This window comes from Puntigrus tetrazona, chromosome 1 (genome assembly GCF_018831695.1).
Source record: "Puntigrus tetrazona isolate hp1 chromosome 1, ASM1883169v1, whole genome shotgun sequence".
Classification (NCBI taxonomy): domain Eukaryota; kingdom Metazoa; phylum Chordata; class Actinopteri; order Cypriniformes; family Cyprinidae; genus Puntigrus; species Puntigrus tetrazona.
The window spans coordinates 282,365-300,354 of NC_056699.1; the positions used below are offsets into that span (position 1 = coordinate 282,365).

General features: G+C 37.8%; 1 protein-coding gene across 1 annotated transcript in view; it reads right to left on the reverse strand.

Moving 5' to 3' along the window:
* Positions 1-17,990, reverse strand: part of gli3 (GLI family zinc finger 3) — a 150,881-nt gene that overhangs the window by 71,642 nt on the left and 61,249 nt on the right. The window contains exon 3 of the mRNA XM_043247627.1: positions 16,857-17,096. Within this exon, the coding sequence (XP_043103562.1) occupies positions 16,857-17,096 (240 nt within the window). The remainder of the gene's footprint in view (positions 1-16,856; positions 17,097-17,990) is intronic.

A 17,990-nucleotide genomic window follows, 5' to 3' on the forward strand; every position in this document is an offset into this window, starting at 1 on the left:
ATCTAAAATAATCCTAATGCTTTCTCCCTGCCAGCCCTCTACCGGTTCTCATGGATTCATTGAGTGAGGGCCTGGCGCCAGATGCTCCGCTACATCTGGATGCTGAGGGGATGGAGGATCTTATCCGTTTGAGGTGAGAACACAGCAGGATACCGGTTCCACACAAAGGCTATAGAATTTGTTAGGGGTTGCCCAGCCCAGAGCCAGAGGCACCACGCTCCAACACCCAGGATGATGCTACACTCCTTGTTAAGTGGACCTGTAACCTGAAGGAGCAGGGTACACCCTGTGCTTGGTAGGCCAGGGTAATTGCGTCCACTATCCAGTGGGCCATCTTCTGCTTAGAGACAATATTGATCTCCGAACGGAGTGGTGGGAACTTTGGGCACATAGCCGGGCCGTGGCCTCAGTATTATCTGGGAATATGCTGGCCCAAACTGTAGGCACAATTCTTCATCCAAAAAAGCCTGCAGGTCCTACCCTCTTGATGGAGGCCATTGTGACGAGTAGCAGAGTCTGCATTTCCAAAACCTCAGCTCAACTGCTGGCAAAGGCTCAAATGGAGCCAGGTCCCAAGAGGGTACAGTGTGGGGCTGTGGTGGCTGATCAGGTCATGCTTACCCACAGACCTCCCATCTATGGGATTGTGATTTGCAGTGATCGCAGCCACATAGACTTTAAGGGTGGAGGGAGACAGCCTTCGCTCCAGCCCTTGCTGCAAGAAAAAAGTCAAAATGTCTCTTTGAGAAGAGAACCACTCGAAAAAAAACAGGCTCAACTTCAAAGCATAGGCATGTCTTGTGGTGAAGAGTGCTCTTGCTGAAGAGATGGTGTCAACTACCCCTTGAGGTTGGTCACTTTAGAGCCTACACGTCCCATCCAGGGAACCGACATGGAGTTTCCAGAGGTCTGGATGCAGGTGCCAAAGGGTCGGAAGAGTCAGAAGATTCTCCTTAGAGGAAACATGCGCTGCACCCGCTGCTCATTTATACTGATGCTGTGATCAGCTGCAGCTGGATGCAATCAGTGCATGTCAATGTTCATTGGCTCATTTTAATACACTCAAAGTGATTGGTCTCTCAAATTGAGATCCTAATTAGCCTAATGGGATCTCCTTTCTTTCCATCTTTCTCATGCTCTCTGTTTTGCTGCATGAATGACAGATGTTTATTTGACTCTCTTTTTTACATTTAAAGGGACTATATTAGGGGTGTAAAATACTCATATTTTTACAGATTTTTTTTGGCATTGGTAACCATGTGTGCTGAATAAATTGTTTCAATTATTTCAGGAAATTCAGACAATAAATGTCACATCAAAGAGTTGCAAAACATTTCAAGTCAAATGTGAAGTGTGCCTCAGTTCTAAGCATGGAGCTTGTTTTTATTACTAGTTTTAATGTAGAGTGTACATGAACTGACATTTCACGACTCAAGTTAGGACTCAGTTAGCGTTTCAACCATGGTATAGTTGTCATTTAAACAGCTTTTTTAACAAAATGTAAAATGTATTATATTTTATTTTACCTGTTAGTAATGTCTTAATTATTTATGTTAAAATAAATATGTTATGAAACAAGTTATGAGAGCCACTCTGTAAATAATTTTAATAGAAACTGTATAATTCAGATTTTTCCTTTTTAATTGCTTCTAAAGGGAGTGTAAACTTCTGCAACACATTCTGCAATCAATGACAATGAGAACTAAATACTCTCTTTCCCAAATTTACTGGTATAATCTAAATTATTTCAAATACATCCTGTAAATTTTAGTCTACTATTTCCATTTTCAACACTAGTGGTAGTTGCTTTTGAACTACCACTTTTTGTAGCCATGCATAATGCAGAGGGCAATTTTTTGCTGTCATTATTTCACGCTGCATTCATTAAGACGCGGTTATAAAAAGGTTTAATGAAAGAGATGATTAAAGGCAAACTTTGACCAAACTCATTAGTTTCTGATGGAACACAAACATTCACTGAACAGAAAAGAGAGTGTGCAAATGATCACAATTACAGCTTATTATTTTAGGATGATGATAAGGCCTGAAGCATTTACTAAAATCACTCCCATAATAATTTTATAAAGACTTACTTTTTCTTTGCTTCTCTCATCCTCTCGCTTAAAGTTTCATTACATATGATCTGTGGGGGATTGGAGTAATGTTATGTTAACTCCCTGATCGAGAGATAATTGCATTGTGACCAACAGATCAGATTTTGAGAATAATAACTGCTTCTGTTCTCCTGTCACTTAAAAAGTCATAAGTGAAGCCAAGAAGATAAAACTTTCACTAATTAACAGTATAACATCATTGACCATGCTCCAAACATCTCTGGGTCAATAGCGTTCCTCACAAAACCCCCCCCCAAAACAAACAAACAAAAAAAACGCATTAAATATAATGAAATATGAAAGTAGTTGTTTCAAATATCTATTTTTAACGGTGTACATGCAATATTCATATGTGAAAGACCTCCTTGTTCCTAAGAACTTTGCCTCTAGAACCAATCAGACGTTAGTTGAATATCTGAAGCATATGGAACACTTATCTTTCATATCTTTTCATTTCCTGTTTTTGTCCTGTGTTTGTGTATAATAAGTGCCAGTCTGCTATTTATTGTAGTTTAAGTTGCTATACTTGTGCTCAAATGTAACACAAACACTCTGCTCCCACCAGACACACTGTCCATTTTTGTCATCTTGCTCTTCTGGTCAAAACTGCAGTTGAGGCACGGTGGTGACTGAGATTGTGGGGATCAGAGATGTATCTAGTGGATGGATCAGAGACAGGCTCACCTTTTCCACATTTTTTCCCTAGCTTTAGTGCTCTCTCTCTCTGGGTTCAGAAGACCACACTGTGTTCTCTTCCTCCCTCAAATAATGTCCTGACACCCATAGCTCAGGACCTCTGAGGGTAGGTCCAGTGTAGACCTCATCATGTGATGCCTGTTTCTCATCTGTGCCCTCAGGAGATTGGTCCGCCAACCCATGGTGCTTCAGGGCACAAATGGTCTCTGGCAAGCACTTCTCTCAGTACTGGAAAGGCTTTCTACCTCTTCTTAGTACTCTAGAGCAGCTGGAGCAGCCTGTCCCCTGCCTATGCTCCATTTCAGGGCACTGAGTTAGCAGCTCTAAGTACACCAGTGGTCAGTTTTGAGAAACTGAGTCTTGCGTCCCATTTTAGATCTTTGTCAATTGAACAGTTTCAATTGACAAAGGTTATCTCTACCTTGAAGGTTTTCATGGTGGCCCTAGCTGCTTACCATGCCTATGTGTGTCCTACCATACTTTGGGAATCTCTGTGAGCCCTTCCCTTAAGTGATTTTAAGCTCTCCGCCCATCAATTGGACTGATTATACATGTGATACAATGAAAATATTCCAAGTGCATTCAACACAGCGTCTTGTTTCCTCTGGGAACTAGCGTTCCAAACATAACTTTAAGGTGTTTCTTCCCCCAGACAATCTACCTCATGATAAATAATACAATAAAAATACGTGAAACAACATTTGTTTATTTTTATTTTATTTGTTTGTTATTTGTTTACTTGACAATAAAACCATTTCTTTCTTCTGACTTCTTACATGAATAGACATGGCCCAAGATGTGGGCCTATATGTTAAGACATGTTTACAATTTAAACATGTAAACAATAGCACATAACAATATATTTATTTCTGAAGAAAACATTTAGTGTCTGTAAGCTTATTTGTCAGCTAGAAAAATAACTATAAAGAGGAGGACTTTGCTAAATATATGTTATATTGCATTCATATTTTTACTTTTAACCTGTTTACTTTAATCTACATAAGAGAATGCAAGGAAATAAAAACTAAATTCAACACCTCCTATATAATGGCATGTTACTAATAAAGAAAACATTTTTAGGATTTAGCTTTGAGAAGCTAAACTACAATCAATGACCAAGTGATGCTGATATAGTTATGGTGATATTGACACAGACTTTAAATAGTAAATAATTATTTGTGACTGTATATAGTTCAAGTTAGAAAACTTTAAGTGAAAAAATAATATTACTGAAATGTTAAAGTGTTAAAAAGAAACAAAGAAAGAAACCACACTTGTTAAACATGCATCAGGCCAAAGCTGCTTTACCTTGCAAATTTTTATATCTTATTGCGGGTATTCAAGTGAAGGCTGGTTTATAGCAATGGAGTGCATTGGAGTACACAGCAGGTCATACAAATGCATCTATCATTCATCTACCACAAATATGGTTTATCATATGGAATATGTAATGATTAGCAGCTTTACATGGCTACTTAATCTAATTTAAATCTAGAAAAATGTGTGTTATTCATGTGTCTTGCAGTATAGTTGGACTCCAAAAATACTCTGTAATTTTTAGTCATACAGATAAGAGTAATACGTATGTTAAAAAACATATCTATAGAGAGTGAAATGTCTACTTAAAAATTAACCAATTCAAATGGAGTATACTCTCAGATTATGTAATCTCTGTGAAATATAAACACAGGTACATCAATATTGCAGGCGTGACGAGTGAATGTTGCCGACAAGAAAGCACTTGTTCATCAGTGAATTATTAGAATGTTAATGCTACGTCCTTACTGTTTCCCTGACACATTCATAATCATAGCTTCTGCTGGTGCGATGTAGTAAGCTTTATGTATGTGCTTGAGCACTTATTAGGCTTTGTAGGCAATTATATGCTCATTATAATGATTTAAATGGTTTATTAATAAACATTTGATTAGTCAATTAATGAACAATTAATTAATAGTTCTTAACATGAACAATAGATGAAAATTTGAAATGATCTGAGATAATGAATAGTGTTAAAAATGTAAAAAATTGGATGATCAATATTTTTTTTTTTCAATTTGGATAAGACAGATATTACTTACTGGGACAAAAACAGTACACAGAAACTAGATTAGAATTTGCGGTTAGATGGAAGTACTGTTTCTTCCTCTATAGTCAATAATTTAGGTGTTATATTAGAAAGCAACTTGTCTTTTGGAAATCATATTTCACATGTTATAGTAATATCGTTCTTGCATTTTAGAAACACTGCTAAGCTGCAGAAGATGCTTCCTGTTTCTGCTGCAGTTTATTCATTCATGGTCTCAAGACTGGACTACTGTAATGCACTGCTAGGTGATTGTCCTGTATCTTCAATAAAGAAGCTACTACTCCAAAATGCTACTGCTAAAGTCCTTACCAAGTCAAGAAAATGTGACCATTTTACCCCAATTTTACAGTGTCTACACTGGCTACCTATGAAGTAGGTATTTTTGCTAGGTTAGAACAGCAGTTACACTATATATTAATGTATTTCCTTCTCTGTTTTTGCCACAAGAATTCTGAGGTAACTAATTACAGCTTCAGTCTGGATCCAACCACTTTTAAGATCTGAAATCTGAGATTACCAAACACCCAAAAAGAGATGATGCCAAATCAAAGGACCACAGATGATGCCAACCCTGAACCAACATACACAACTACCAAATGTTGCTTTAAGTTTGACTACAAAATATAATCATAATCAATCTGTTAAGTGTTCACAATTAGTTTGAATAGCTATATCATTAACTAATTGCATGGTTTTTACTGCACAATTCTGACATGTGGACATCACCTAGTATAGTTCTATGCTGTTCTATGTGTTGTGTGTGTCCCCTGGTGTGTCCCAACTATCAATACTTCATTACGCCACTTTACTCACTCATGATCTCACTGCTCAAACATGCTTGCCAGCACAAAGCTGATGACTGAAGGGCCAATGAACATTAAACCCTGTAAGTTTGTATGAGTTATACATGTCAATTGGAAAGCAAGTGCTTATTTCACTGTATATGTTTGTGTGAACCGGAAAAAACACACAAAAAACACCCATGCTTACCTGTGTGTTCTTGTAAGCAGTTGGTAAGCTCATAATGAGAAGTGTACCTTGAGGACACCAAAACACCAGCATGTGTATTATAAAACACTCTGGGCACTGGTTGCTTGATCCAGCTGCATCTGTGTCCATGTCAACACACAAGTGCTGTTGAGCACTGCTCTGCGGGGGTTACTGTTGACTTTTGTGTTTTCTGTTTAATTACAGTTCCAGATTAGTGTGACTGTAATTGGCTAATTACATTGTTACAAATTATCCAAATGCACCAAATGTGCCTGGAATTGAGATGGGAAAGTGCAGGCAGAGAAAACAAATCAAGAGATATGTAGGGAGGGAAGTAGAAAAGGGTGAATAAATATTTTATTTGTTAAAATGAGCATTGCGAGTCAGACTGTAGGTTTCTGGCCCTCTCTATTTATCACTCTTGAATGTAAAAAAATATCCACCCGCATAAAAAAAGAAGAGAAAAGAAAAGGATTCTTTAGTATTTGGTTCTGTAGCAAATCAGCTTATTAAGGGAAATGTATATAAATAATTAATTAATTATGAGTAATTTTAATAATTGATATCAGCTGCCAGTAGTAACTGTAGCAGAATTACGTTGCCATTTACTAATCTGTTCATTCATGTATACCATCAGTGCTGTTTATAACGGGGGCTATAACTAATACTAAACCCCTGTTGTGATTAGTTAAATGTATGATACTTGCATTGCCTCACTGGTTAGGGTTCAGGTGCAGTCTCGGATTAAAGTTGTGATGGTTACAAGGTTTTGGACTTAAAATCATGTTCTTCTTGATTTGAAGAGTGATGAATTCCAAAGATGGAATCTTTGGTTCAATGGAAAGTCAAGGTCAGAAGGTCTGGCGCAACACTTAAGGATTGCCTGATCTTCTCAGTATCTCAAAGAACCACAGACTGCACTGTTTCAGACTACGACCTCTTGAAAGTAATTTTACACACTAATTGCAAAATTAACAGCACATTTGTGCTTGTGCACATGTGCTTATATTCATAAAAGTAGGCTACATTGTTTTTTTCATTGCTGGAATTATAAGGGCATTCAAACTGCATGCTTTTGGACTCTTAAGACATGTTTAAATTAAATAGGCATTATAAAAACTTCACAAACATATTAAACGAAAAATTACAAAGATTTGGCCAGCAGAGTAGGCTATGTGAGTGGAACGTGTTGTTTCTGAACGGAGCAAGGATCGGAGGTTGGAGCATCATGGTTTTACCTCACTCCAAAAGCACTCCACCACCTCTCTATCACAAGTAGACTATAATTCATACCAATGACAAAAACGGCATATTTAGAATGAATTCACGTTAAACATATTTAACTCACCGGATAGAAAAGGATCTCTCAAATCAGAAAGAATGTGAATGCTATGATGATGTGAGAGATAAGTTACGCTTTTAGAAATGTATTTGTCCTTCTAGATAGGCTAATACATATTTTCAGGTGAAAGCATATTATTTAAACAGCAAACAAATATAATTTTATGTGCTACTTCAGTAAGCAGAAACCTGTGATTCGTAGCTAAAAATTAAAATGTGGGCTATTTTTATTTTTATCACAAACAAAATCTGAACTGCAAAAAGGAGCAATAATGCTGACAATGTTATTAGCTCAGCATGTGGTAGGAAAAAAAGTTTACACAATAACTTTGTGCGATGAACTGTAACTTTAAAACACTACTTTTATTTTCTTCTTTCTATGCATTGAAATAGAACCGTAATATTTCAAACATACTAAAACATCAGTTTCTGATCAGATTCCAAGGAGTGAAGTGAGCGCGGGAAAAGCTGAACCCGGAGTGGAGCTGGAGTGGAGTGATTATTAAATGCAGCATGCCAATGCTGCTGCTACTCCAATTTACTCACATACTCTGATGGCCAGTCCTACCCACAGTTGCCATTATTTAATTTAATTAACATAACTACAATTTGAACATTTCATGTGCATGATAAGTTTTAATTAATATACAAAATTAATAATTAAAAGGGGACGATGGTGGTTTTAAAGAGGGTATGCTTTTGGTATTTTTTTTCCACAAGAGAATGCCATCCCCCCACATTCCCCACTCAGTTTGAGCCCTGAGTATACAATACAGAGACAGAGTTGCTCTGTCCACATACCTATAAGCAATAGATTAGTGTTATTAGATGGGTTGCCATGGAACCAAAGGCCTGTTCTGCCTTTCTGAGGTGTTAGCTGCATTTTGGGAGAAGGGTCCCCAGACCCTCAAAGGTGCACTTTTAATGACCCTTTGGTTGAGTGAAATGAGCATTAAATATTATTTTTAAGTATAACAAATAGGTGTGTATCTGATTGATTCAAATGCTACAGTTCTGTTTTGTTCCGTTTTGATCATGGTCTCTTAGACATCAGGTAAGACAGATTAGTTCAGGCAAACCATCAAGTGGTCAAGTTTGAAAATATTCTGCACATTACTAATGCTTTTTTGCCCAAATAAAACAATAAAATAATATTGCAATGATAAGTAAGTAAGCTAAAGAATCCAAATGCAGATTTATTAAACAAAAGTAATATCCAAAATACAAACAGACGAAAACTTGACTATGTTTTGACATAAACACTTACTGACAGCAGGGCAATATACATTCAGTACATGACAAGAGATAATGGCTACATGAAGTATACATACGTACCAAACAGGGAAACAAGACACAGACAGTAAGTTTGTGAGTGGCCTTTATAGCTGTGACAAAGTTGACAGTGGGCTCATGAATGGCCTCCATGGCCTTGACAGGACAGACAGTGAGTTCATGAAAGGGCGCCACTATCTTGGGAAGTTCTGCAGTAGACACTGCCACCTCTGGAGGCACCGGAGTGGATTCATGGATAGGAGAGGCCTCTAAGGGAGATTTGTGGACAGGTGAGGCCACTGGAACAGAATCGTGGAAAGGAAAGGCCTCTGGGACAGTCTCTTGAGCTATGCATATTTAGCACTCTCTGCAGGACATGGAGGCACCAATGCAATCAGTTGCATTTTTTAAGTGGAAAAAATATACTATTTTTTTTATAAATAAAAGTAATAGTAATACTACATCAGTCTAATTTTAATTGTGTGCAGTCACATGCTATCACATTTTTATGGCCCTGAGACGTTGTCACGGGTGTGATAAGCAGGAGAGCTCACAACGAACATAAATGAAAATAAAGCGTTTTAATCTATTCAGATGATGAAATAAACAATATAAATACAGGCAGGCAGGCAGGCAAGACAAAATCACACGACAATAAAGACGACAAGATCGGACAAACGGAACTGAAAACACAGGACTTAAATACACAACGTAAAACACTAAATTAACTACACACAGCTGAAGACAATAAAGACAATTAACTAACAGTAGGTCAAACGGAACACGACAAAAACAATAAACAAAGTCCAGAGAACGTGACAGACGTACAATAAATAAAACAGCAGATAGTAAAGCAACTGCAATCTTTCAGAGTCCATAATTTGTCCTGTGTATTTGGGTATATGAATATGGCAGTAATAAACTTTTTAGTGAATACTAACAATATGGAAATTGCATGTAAACAGGAGTGAATAGCTTTGCTCTTGACACGTAAACATCATATAGCGATTAAGTGCTTACTCTGAAACAATCACATTATTTGTGTGCATATAAACATAGTCAATGACTCACTCATTAAACGCCTACTACTGGCACCTACTTGTGTTAATTTCATTTAAAAAATTTGTGAAAGTACTTGATGAACATATACAATGCGTGAAGAACATTCACTCGTCTCATTTTTGATGGCATTTAGAGACTTGCATCTGAACTCTTCATATACATTATTCCTGTATGTAAGGCAAGCACTGAGAGAAAAAATGTTAAAGTTAAAGTTATTTTTCTTGAACCTTAGGTAGCTCTTCAGGGGGTATGAAAGAATTCATTACTTATTGATTATCTAACTATTACTTAACACTGTCATAAAATTGCATCACATAGTGATTAGTTAACACAACTTTTTAGTTAACCACAGTGAGTTAAGTGTTAATAAATAATTATCTTTTAGTTCTTCAATAATTCCTTAATAGTTATGCAGTAATTAAGAAACAGTATTCTAAAGTTTATGTTTCTTCTATTGATTTTTGAACATTCCACAGGGGGAAAATTAAGATGGGCCAGTAAGACAATAATCCTAATGTGCCAAGACAGCAAAAGGTGCAGAGAGATAATTCTGTATCAATTCCTTGTAATAATGGTCAAGTCACAGGAGTAGATATGGGTAGGCACCTTACGATATATTAATACCTGCACCTAACTTGCTCCATTTGTCTCACTCTCAAACTTTTATTTGTCTCTAACTTTTCTCTTCCTGTTAGAAATTTTAGTTAGTTCTAAATGTAACTAAATACATTGTGCATTGTAACTCTAAATACATAAATACAATTAGATTTGGTTTCAACCGCTGATGTTTTCAGAATCTGTGACCTGCTCCAATGGAAGATAAATCAGCACACCTTTTGTCACATTGTCATTTTTCACATTTGTCACTTGTTCCCCTTTGTTTACACATCCACAATCTGCACTTTGGTCTGTCCCTCAGCGCAAATCCGTATCCCTCTTGGCACTCAGAGTGTAATGCCCTAAAAACAAGCAGGAGTTATAATCCATTTATTCTGTCCCACCAAACAAAACGTCCCAAATAATCCTCAGCGACACAGGTCTCGTTGAGAGACCAGGCCTTAGGAGAGTGAGAAAGCACAACTAAATCAGGCAATGAACATTTCTCTTCTTGTCTCTTGCACTTGCCATCTCTTGTTCTCTTTGTTACTTCTTTATCAAGCAGGTGGTACCCAGGGGTGGCTGCCCAGGGCTGGAAGACAAAAGTGTATGTGTATAAACTTTAAAGCTGATTAACCCAAACCCACTGCCTTAATGAGAGAGCAGAGTAGCGCACACCTCAGAGACCTCCACGCTGAACCTTTCCTGTACCTCATACACAGCCAGTCATCCCACTTCACACACATCAAAGAGCTTCCAGCACAGAGTGCCACGCAGGAGAGGAGAGGTGAGGAGAGAGGGGGGATGGTGGGAGATGAGTAGGGGGAGGATGGACAGAGGGATCCCTTATCTCCTCCTGAGAGGATGCTGCCCTGCAGAGTGAGATTGTCTCGAGCTGCCACCTGTCCCAGCCATCTTTGAAGGCAATGCTAAGCCTGTGATGGACCTGACCTCCTTCAGCTCCCATTCTTTTATGTTTCTCTTCATTTTCTGCTTAGTTACGCCCTCCCCTCTACCTAGCATTCTTTCCCTCCATTCCTCTCTGTCTTGGCTTTTCTTGTGATAAGTACTGAGAACAACCATGACTCCCTAGTTACCACATATAGACAAATTGTAATAATTAGGGAAAGGAAATGTCATTAGCTTTCTCTCGCTTCAATACAGGCTGAGAAAAGTGGTGGTTTGACTAACATTAAAGAGTTAAAGAATTTTATATAGATCTTTTGAAAAATACTGTGAATGCACATAGTTGTAACCTTCCAAATCTGTAACCTTTAAAACATACTTTTATTGATATAAAAATCTATAGCTCACAATAAGTGTGGAAAATGACCATATAATACAATAAAATAAATAAATAAATGGATACTATATTATAATTTAAAGTTAATTTACACACACAGACACACACACACACACACACACACACACACTCACACACATAAACACAGAGAAAACTGAAGCGAGTGTAATGCTGTCTGAATACCCACTGAGATTATTCAATAGACAACAGCAGCATGTTAGGATGAGAGTGAGTAGTGCTGTGATAGATTTACACAGTAGTAGTCCCCTTGAAAAATGAGAGAGAAAGGGACCTCATAGGACTCCCATGTCTTTAAGCCAAAAGTTTTACAGTGGGTAGTGAAGTTACTAACAGAAGTTGCCTCTATCCTTAAAAAAAACAGGCTTTCTTACAGTTTCTCTCTCTAAAAAAATCTCTGAGATAGCCTATAATTATGATCATCCAAATGCAGACGTCAAGGAAACACATGTCATATGAATGACTGGGGCACATTCGACAGATCTAGTTTCCAGGATGAAAAGAGAAAGCAATCAATGTTTATTATTCTAGCATCAGGCAGTGCTGAAGAGCATTTCCACTCTCAACAGGTTTCACCCTGAACCCTCTAGGTTGAAGAAAAAAAAAGAGGTAAGTCAAAGAAGCATTGGGGTGTTTTGGCATAACCATATATTGTAATACATCTTTAAAAAAGCTTTACGATTATCTGTGGTGTACTAGACCAAGAGGGCTAACAACAATGAAAGATTCTCCCTCAAAATGAAAGGATTAGGATGAATGAGTTGAAGAGATTTCTTACTAGTTCTCTAAGACTGCTCCAGGAATCTTGACCCCCAGTGAGCTCTGACTGGGCCACAGCAGCGCGCCTCTTTCACAAATCCAATGCGGAGACAATCATACAGACAAGCCTTGCCACTGAAGTGGTCAGTGGGAGCCTCTCTTAGGTTTGTATCCTCAATTTGAGGCGTTTTTATGATTACAGAGCAAGCACATTTTTGAAAAACTATAGTCATGCTAAAGTTTCCTGATTTTCCACAAAATTTGGAATATAAGCAAAAGCTTTTCTTCAACTATAGGCCCTTTTGAACAAGTGAACAATGAAGTAAGAAATAAAGAAAGAAAGAAGAAGACAGAAAGAAAACTAATTTACCTTAACTCATGACGTCAGTGCTCAGAAATATGTGAGAAGTTCTAAAATGACCATAGGCTTCACTTGGCTAACAACCAGAATGGATGGAAGTTTCAATTTAATTGATTAATTCAAAAATTAATTGTCTCTTAAAAAGTCCTGTTTAGGCAACCAGACTCCAAATGTTAATTTCATATCGTTATTCAGAATGTTTGTTCTGGTCATGTTCATGTCTGACAGCTGCCATTTACAATTTAACAGTAATTGAATGGTTGGCTTTGGAGGCATATATGTTTTTAGACCAAGGATTATTCATCCTGTATATCAGTGTCAAGCTGAACATTTAATCGTCTCAGAAAGCTCTTGACTATTCTTTTTTTCCAGCAGCAGTGCCTTGCTATGCTTCATCAAGGGCAATGAAGTAGAAATATTCTATAATATGGTGTGCACCAATAAGAAGCTGACTAGAGAGGATGCAAGCCGTGACAGAAGTATATGTCTGTTTGGTTGGATATCATCAGTCCTTCCTCGTGTGGGTTTGTCTGGACTCTGGTGTGAGGAATCAATGAGAATTTGGTAAAGGATTACAGGCTTTAGGAAACTTGGTAGATCTTTATCCAGCAAGGAACACAGAGGACTGAAACTGTAGCCCCACACAGCTGATAAAGCTAAAGGTGCAAACCAGTTTGTTTTTGAGTGGAGACAGTAGTTCACACTGAGAAGTTGTAGACCGGCACTAAGTAGGCTTAGGAGAGCACCCTCTTTGCAGTAATGACACTCGTAGGCTTGAATGTCAAGGACAAGGGAGCTTCAAAGAGCTAAACTCTGGAGACCTTTAGGAAAGTGTTTGTGAAAAAAGGCACAATGTTTTAAGATTGTAAGGACAGCCAAGACTGCACTGAGGAACATAAATAAACCTATTGTTTAGTTGAGTTTGCTAAGCAAAGGAAATGGCTTAGCTGGTGGAACAATCATGTGCATGTCCAAGATTTTAAAACATTGCAGAACAGCAAGATTTTGTCCCTCCCTGCTTGTCTTATTCAAAACATGTTCATTCCATCTAAAAATTAAAAAATTCAGGAAAACATTCAATTCAACATGCTTTAATTCCCCTAATGGGACATAACTCTTACTGGCAAAGAACACATCTTTTTAAGAAAATACAAACAATAAGGAAAGATGATTAAGAGAAAGAAGAAAAGGATCTTCAACTTTCTCAAGAGAGGTAAGAAGTGCAATGCCAGCAAGTGCCTCTGTTACTGCGGCCGGATGACCTGCTAATCAGTGAACAATATAAACAGATGTCTCACTGCTAGCCGCATTTCACACTTCCCCACATTTAGCTCTCTTCCCTTCATTAATCCATCTTTCAATCCCGCCGTCTTATCCGTACTGTGTATTAACATGCTGCTAAGCAGGACCATGAGACTCTTATCCAGTGTTTGTTTGAGAAAAGAGGATAAGGCTCAGGAACGATGGCTAATGCTAATGCTTCATCTAATGCTCACAAAGAGGGCTATTTATCCTGTGCACTCCTTATGCTAAACACGCTAGGCCTTTATGCACTTATACAGTGGGTGTGAGGAGTTTGTGTAAATTTAGTATTAGCCCTTGACTCATCAAAGCAGTAGAAAGGAGATTTATCTGACTTTCTCAGAGGTTCTTGCTGTATCTAAACTATTCATACCTTCCCCCTTCTCTGGCACTTGTCATTTGGCACTTTGCTCCTGACACCTACTCCCAGGGTGCCTCACTGTGTGTTGCCGTGGTGACCAGGTGTGCAGAGGCGGCAGGTGGAGGTTCATTTAGAAGCATTAGGCCTTGACACAAGCCATAGGAAGAGTAATCATGCTTTACCTGCCTCTAGTACTAGTGCATACACAGCACAAAGAGCCCGACTCGCTCTCCATCACATACTTACACACACAAATGTGTGATCACACTTACACTATCACACACCTGGGACACATTTATGAGCTGATGGATCTCCAAAGGGAAAGAGAAAGGCAGGGAGCTCTATTGTACATGAGTGTGTGCATGTGGATGAGGGTCAAGTTTCTTCACACCTCAAAGCCTGTGGAGGTGAGTGAATGGCGCTAGCGTGGTTTTTAAGAGCTAAGGAGTGATGGGGCTAGGAAAGGTTTGTTAAAGGGCCCTGGTCTCTTATAATCCCCTCTGGTGAGGAGTGTACAATATATCTATCATCCAAAGTACACTGAGCCCTTTACTAACTCATAGAGCTACAGCCAATATTTTCGGAGTTTAGAAAAAATGTGTTTCAAACACACACAAAAATAAAACTTGCATCAAAACACACATTTACAAGAAAATGAAAATATATCTTTTATTCTTTATTACGAAAAAAAAGTAATTTGTATTTGCAAATTATAAAGCTGTATTGTAGGTAGTTTAAAATGTTCTATAAGCTAGCTTTAGCAATTAGGGGCTACTACAATACATTTTTTCATTTAATAAAAATTTTATTAATTGCCAGAGGCATGTCTGTGAAATTTATTTCTGGGCAGTGAGATGGGGAGAGGGCCTCTCACTCCTTCCAGAATTCATTCCACCGTCAATTTTCTCCACTCCACAGTTCATTGCTACCCTGGTGATCCCCCATGCAGAGAGAATGTACTGACTAAGAGGCCCCTTTGACTTTTCATGCCGTTTTTGAACCACTATGCTTCAATGTCTGCCTTCTCCATCAGACCTCTGACCCCCACCACCCTTTCACCCAGCACCCTCTGCCCCAGCCTCCCCTTGCAGGCTCCAGCCACCAAGAACATCCCTCTTTCACTTTTGCTCTTTCTTGCATTGCTCCTTCAGTCTGTCCCTCCCCCACAAAATAACACTATTTTCCCTTCTTGTCAGTCTTTTTGGTCTTCCTTCATTTTCCCCCCTTTTTTATTTTTCTATAAATTAGTTAGGTGCTTAAAGACAGAATTTTAAACTTTTTTTTTACACAGACTTCCCTAAACCCCCCTCCCATTATAACTCTCTCTGCGTATTTGTCTAGGTTTTTCTGTAAAGTGAAAGAGGCACATTTGCTGAGGTGGTCACACTATTGTTAGTCAATATATTAGGGGTCTGAGGGGTCAGTTTGTAGCCGACCTTTGTGCATTAAGATGGACAGACTAAAACTAGACCAGCAAAGCACATGGGCTGCTAATGAAAAAGGTCTAAACAATGACACAGTAAATTGTTTTGTGAGAGAGAATGAAGTTAAAGACATTTCATTAAGTAACATAGATTAAAACTACACCATCAAACACAATTCAAGGCCAATTTATCGAAACTAAACAAGCCATCACATTGAATTCTCGTCCATAGGTGATAGTCAGGGAATGGTGGTCCACAAAATTAACCTCTTAAACAGCTTTGACTAGTCTCATCTGTCTCTCTCTCCCTTTATTTCTCTCCTTTACTCTATACTCTCCATTCACATGTTCTCGCTGTCTTGCTAAGAGTCTCTCATGATTATCAGAAAAATGATGGGGGAGTATGGTGGGCAAGACAAGAGAAACTGAGAATATGGAAAAGAACAAGGCAGGGGGAGTTTGACTGCTTTCCTCTCTTTGGCGCTTTGATCATGCTGCTGATAAGTGAGACTGGAGTTGTGTGCTTACACTCTGCCCCTAATGAGGGAATTAGGGAGCAGAGAAGAACGTCCCCCATACTAACTTCCCCGCTGAAAAAAATTAAAAGGCAAGCAAGAGCGAATGAGAAAGAAAGGGCAACTAGTCAACTGTCAGGCCCAATCAATCTGTTAGCAACTTTGCCTTTCTCCTCACAGAGGGGAAAAATTTGCACGCTAGCTCTTGCACTAAATATTCGTCCTTAAGTTTTAGGCACTAACAATATCTAGTCTATCAGTACATGGTATTCATGGTAACAGTCTTCAGCAAAACATGTTGCTCAGACAGCATAATTAGGATAGGTAAGAATAGGTTAACCCAAAATAAATAAGGCAAATGACAGAAGGCTTTCAGTGAGTAACAAATCAAATTTCAGTTTTTTCCTCATACACATTTCCTAAATGCAACTTTCTATCATTTGTTACATACACAGAAGCACACACACACACACACATGACTTTAGGACAAAATCCTAAACATGTAATTTTGTATTTCTCATTTTTTAGGTGGACTATCCATCTACAATTTAAAGATGGGTCTAACATAGTTTAAATATAAAAAGACAAAAAAATAAATTGGAACCAAAAAAACTAGTGAGTGGTTGTGAGAACATGACAAAGTAATAACTTACTATAGTGAGGGTCCAGGTATCCATTGCGAGGGTCCATGGCAAACAGTGTCCCTCGATAGGGCATGGTATGGTCTGCCAGGTGGGGCAGAGAACTGTGAAGCTCTTTTTTCACTAATGGGGGGCGTTCTTCTGTAGACGTTGATGGCTCTTCACTAAGTTTTCCTGATATGCCCAGAACCACAGCCTGCCCACTGATGGCATTACGCCTCTCACGATGATATGGGGAACCACTGTCATCCTCTAAACAAGAGAAGTAAAAAGAAAAAAAATAGTTCAATATTAATTTATTGATGTGTAGAGATGCTATATATATATATATATATATATATATATATATATATATATATATATATATATATATATATATATATATATATATATGCTGTTATTAGTCGCATACGTTGTTTCCTGAAATTAATTGTGATTACTCCCACCTGAAATTCTTTTACATTGAAATAATTTTGCATTTAATCTTCAAAATAATTAATTAACAACACAAAGACAGTATATTGTTTAATGGCATCTTTTTTGGGAGTGTCTATTTACACTAAATGCGAATAGCCTGCAACTCCTCCCACCGGTGTGTCATTGGGATAGTCATCTTTACAAAAGAAGATAATTTGACATCAGCTTTCAGGGATGTGGATGGTAAAAAGTCTTAATTTTACATGAGTGAACTGGATTCAAATCAGCCTTTTGGCAATTTTTATTTTTTTTTCTTTGTAAATTTCAGATCACATCAGAAAAGCACTTATTTTCATAAAAACGAAAATAAACCAAAAAGTTACCATAGCATCTATTTAATAATTTGAATTCAAATTAACATTTACACTCAATAAGTTGTATTCTGTTTTTATAATGTACTTCAATACTGAGGTGTAGATAATTGCCACTTGCTATAAGTAGTATAAATAGCAGAAAATGCTATTTGCACTTACTGTAAAAAGTATATCTGTGATGTATTTGGACTCTTTTGTTGTTTTCATGTCCCATGTGCTCTGTGACCTACTTTCTGTTAATTGTCTTATTGTGTTCAGGTGTGTCATTTTAATTATGTCATTTACTTTGTGTATATAGTTCCTGTTTGTTTCAGTTCAGTATGTCCGATCTCGTAGTTTATATGCGTGGTTTTTG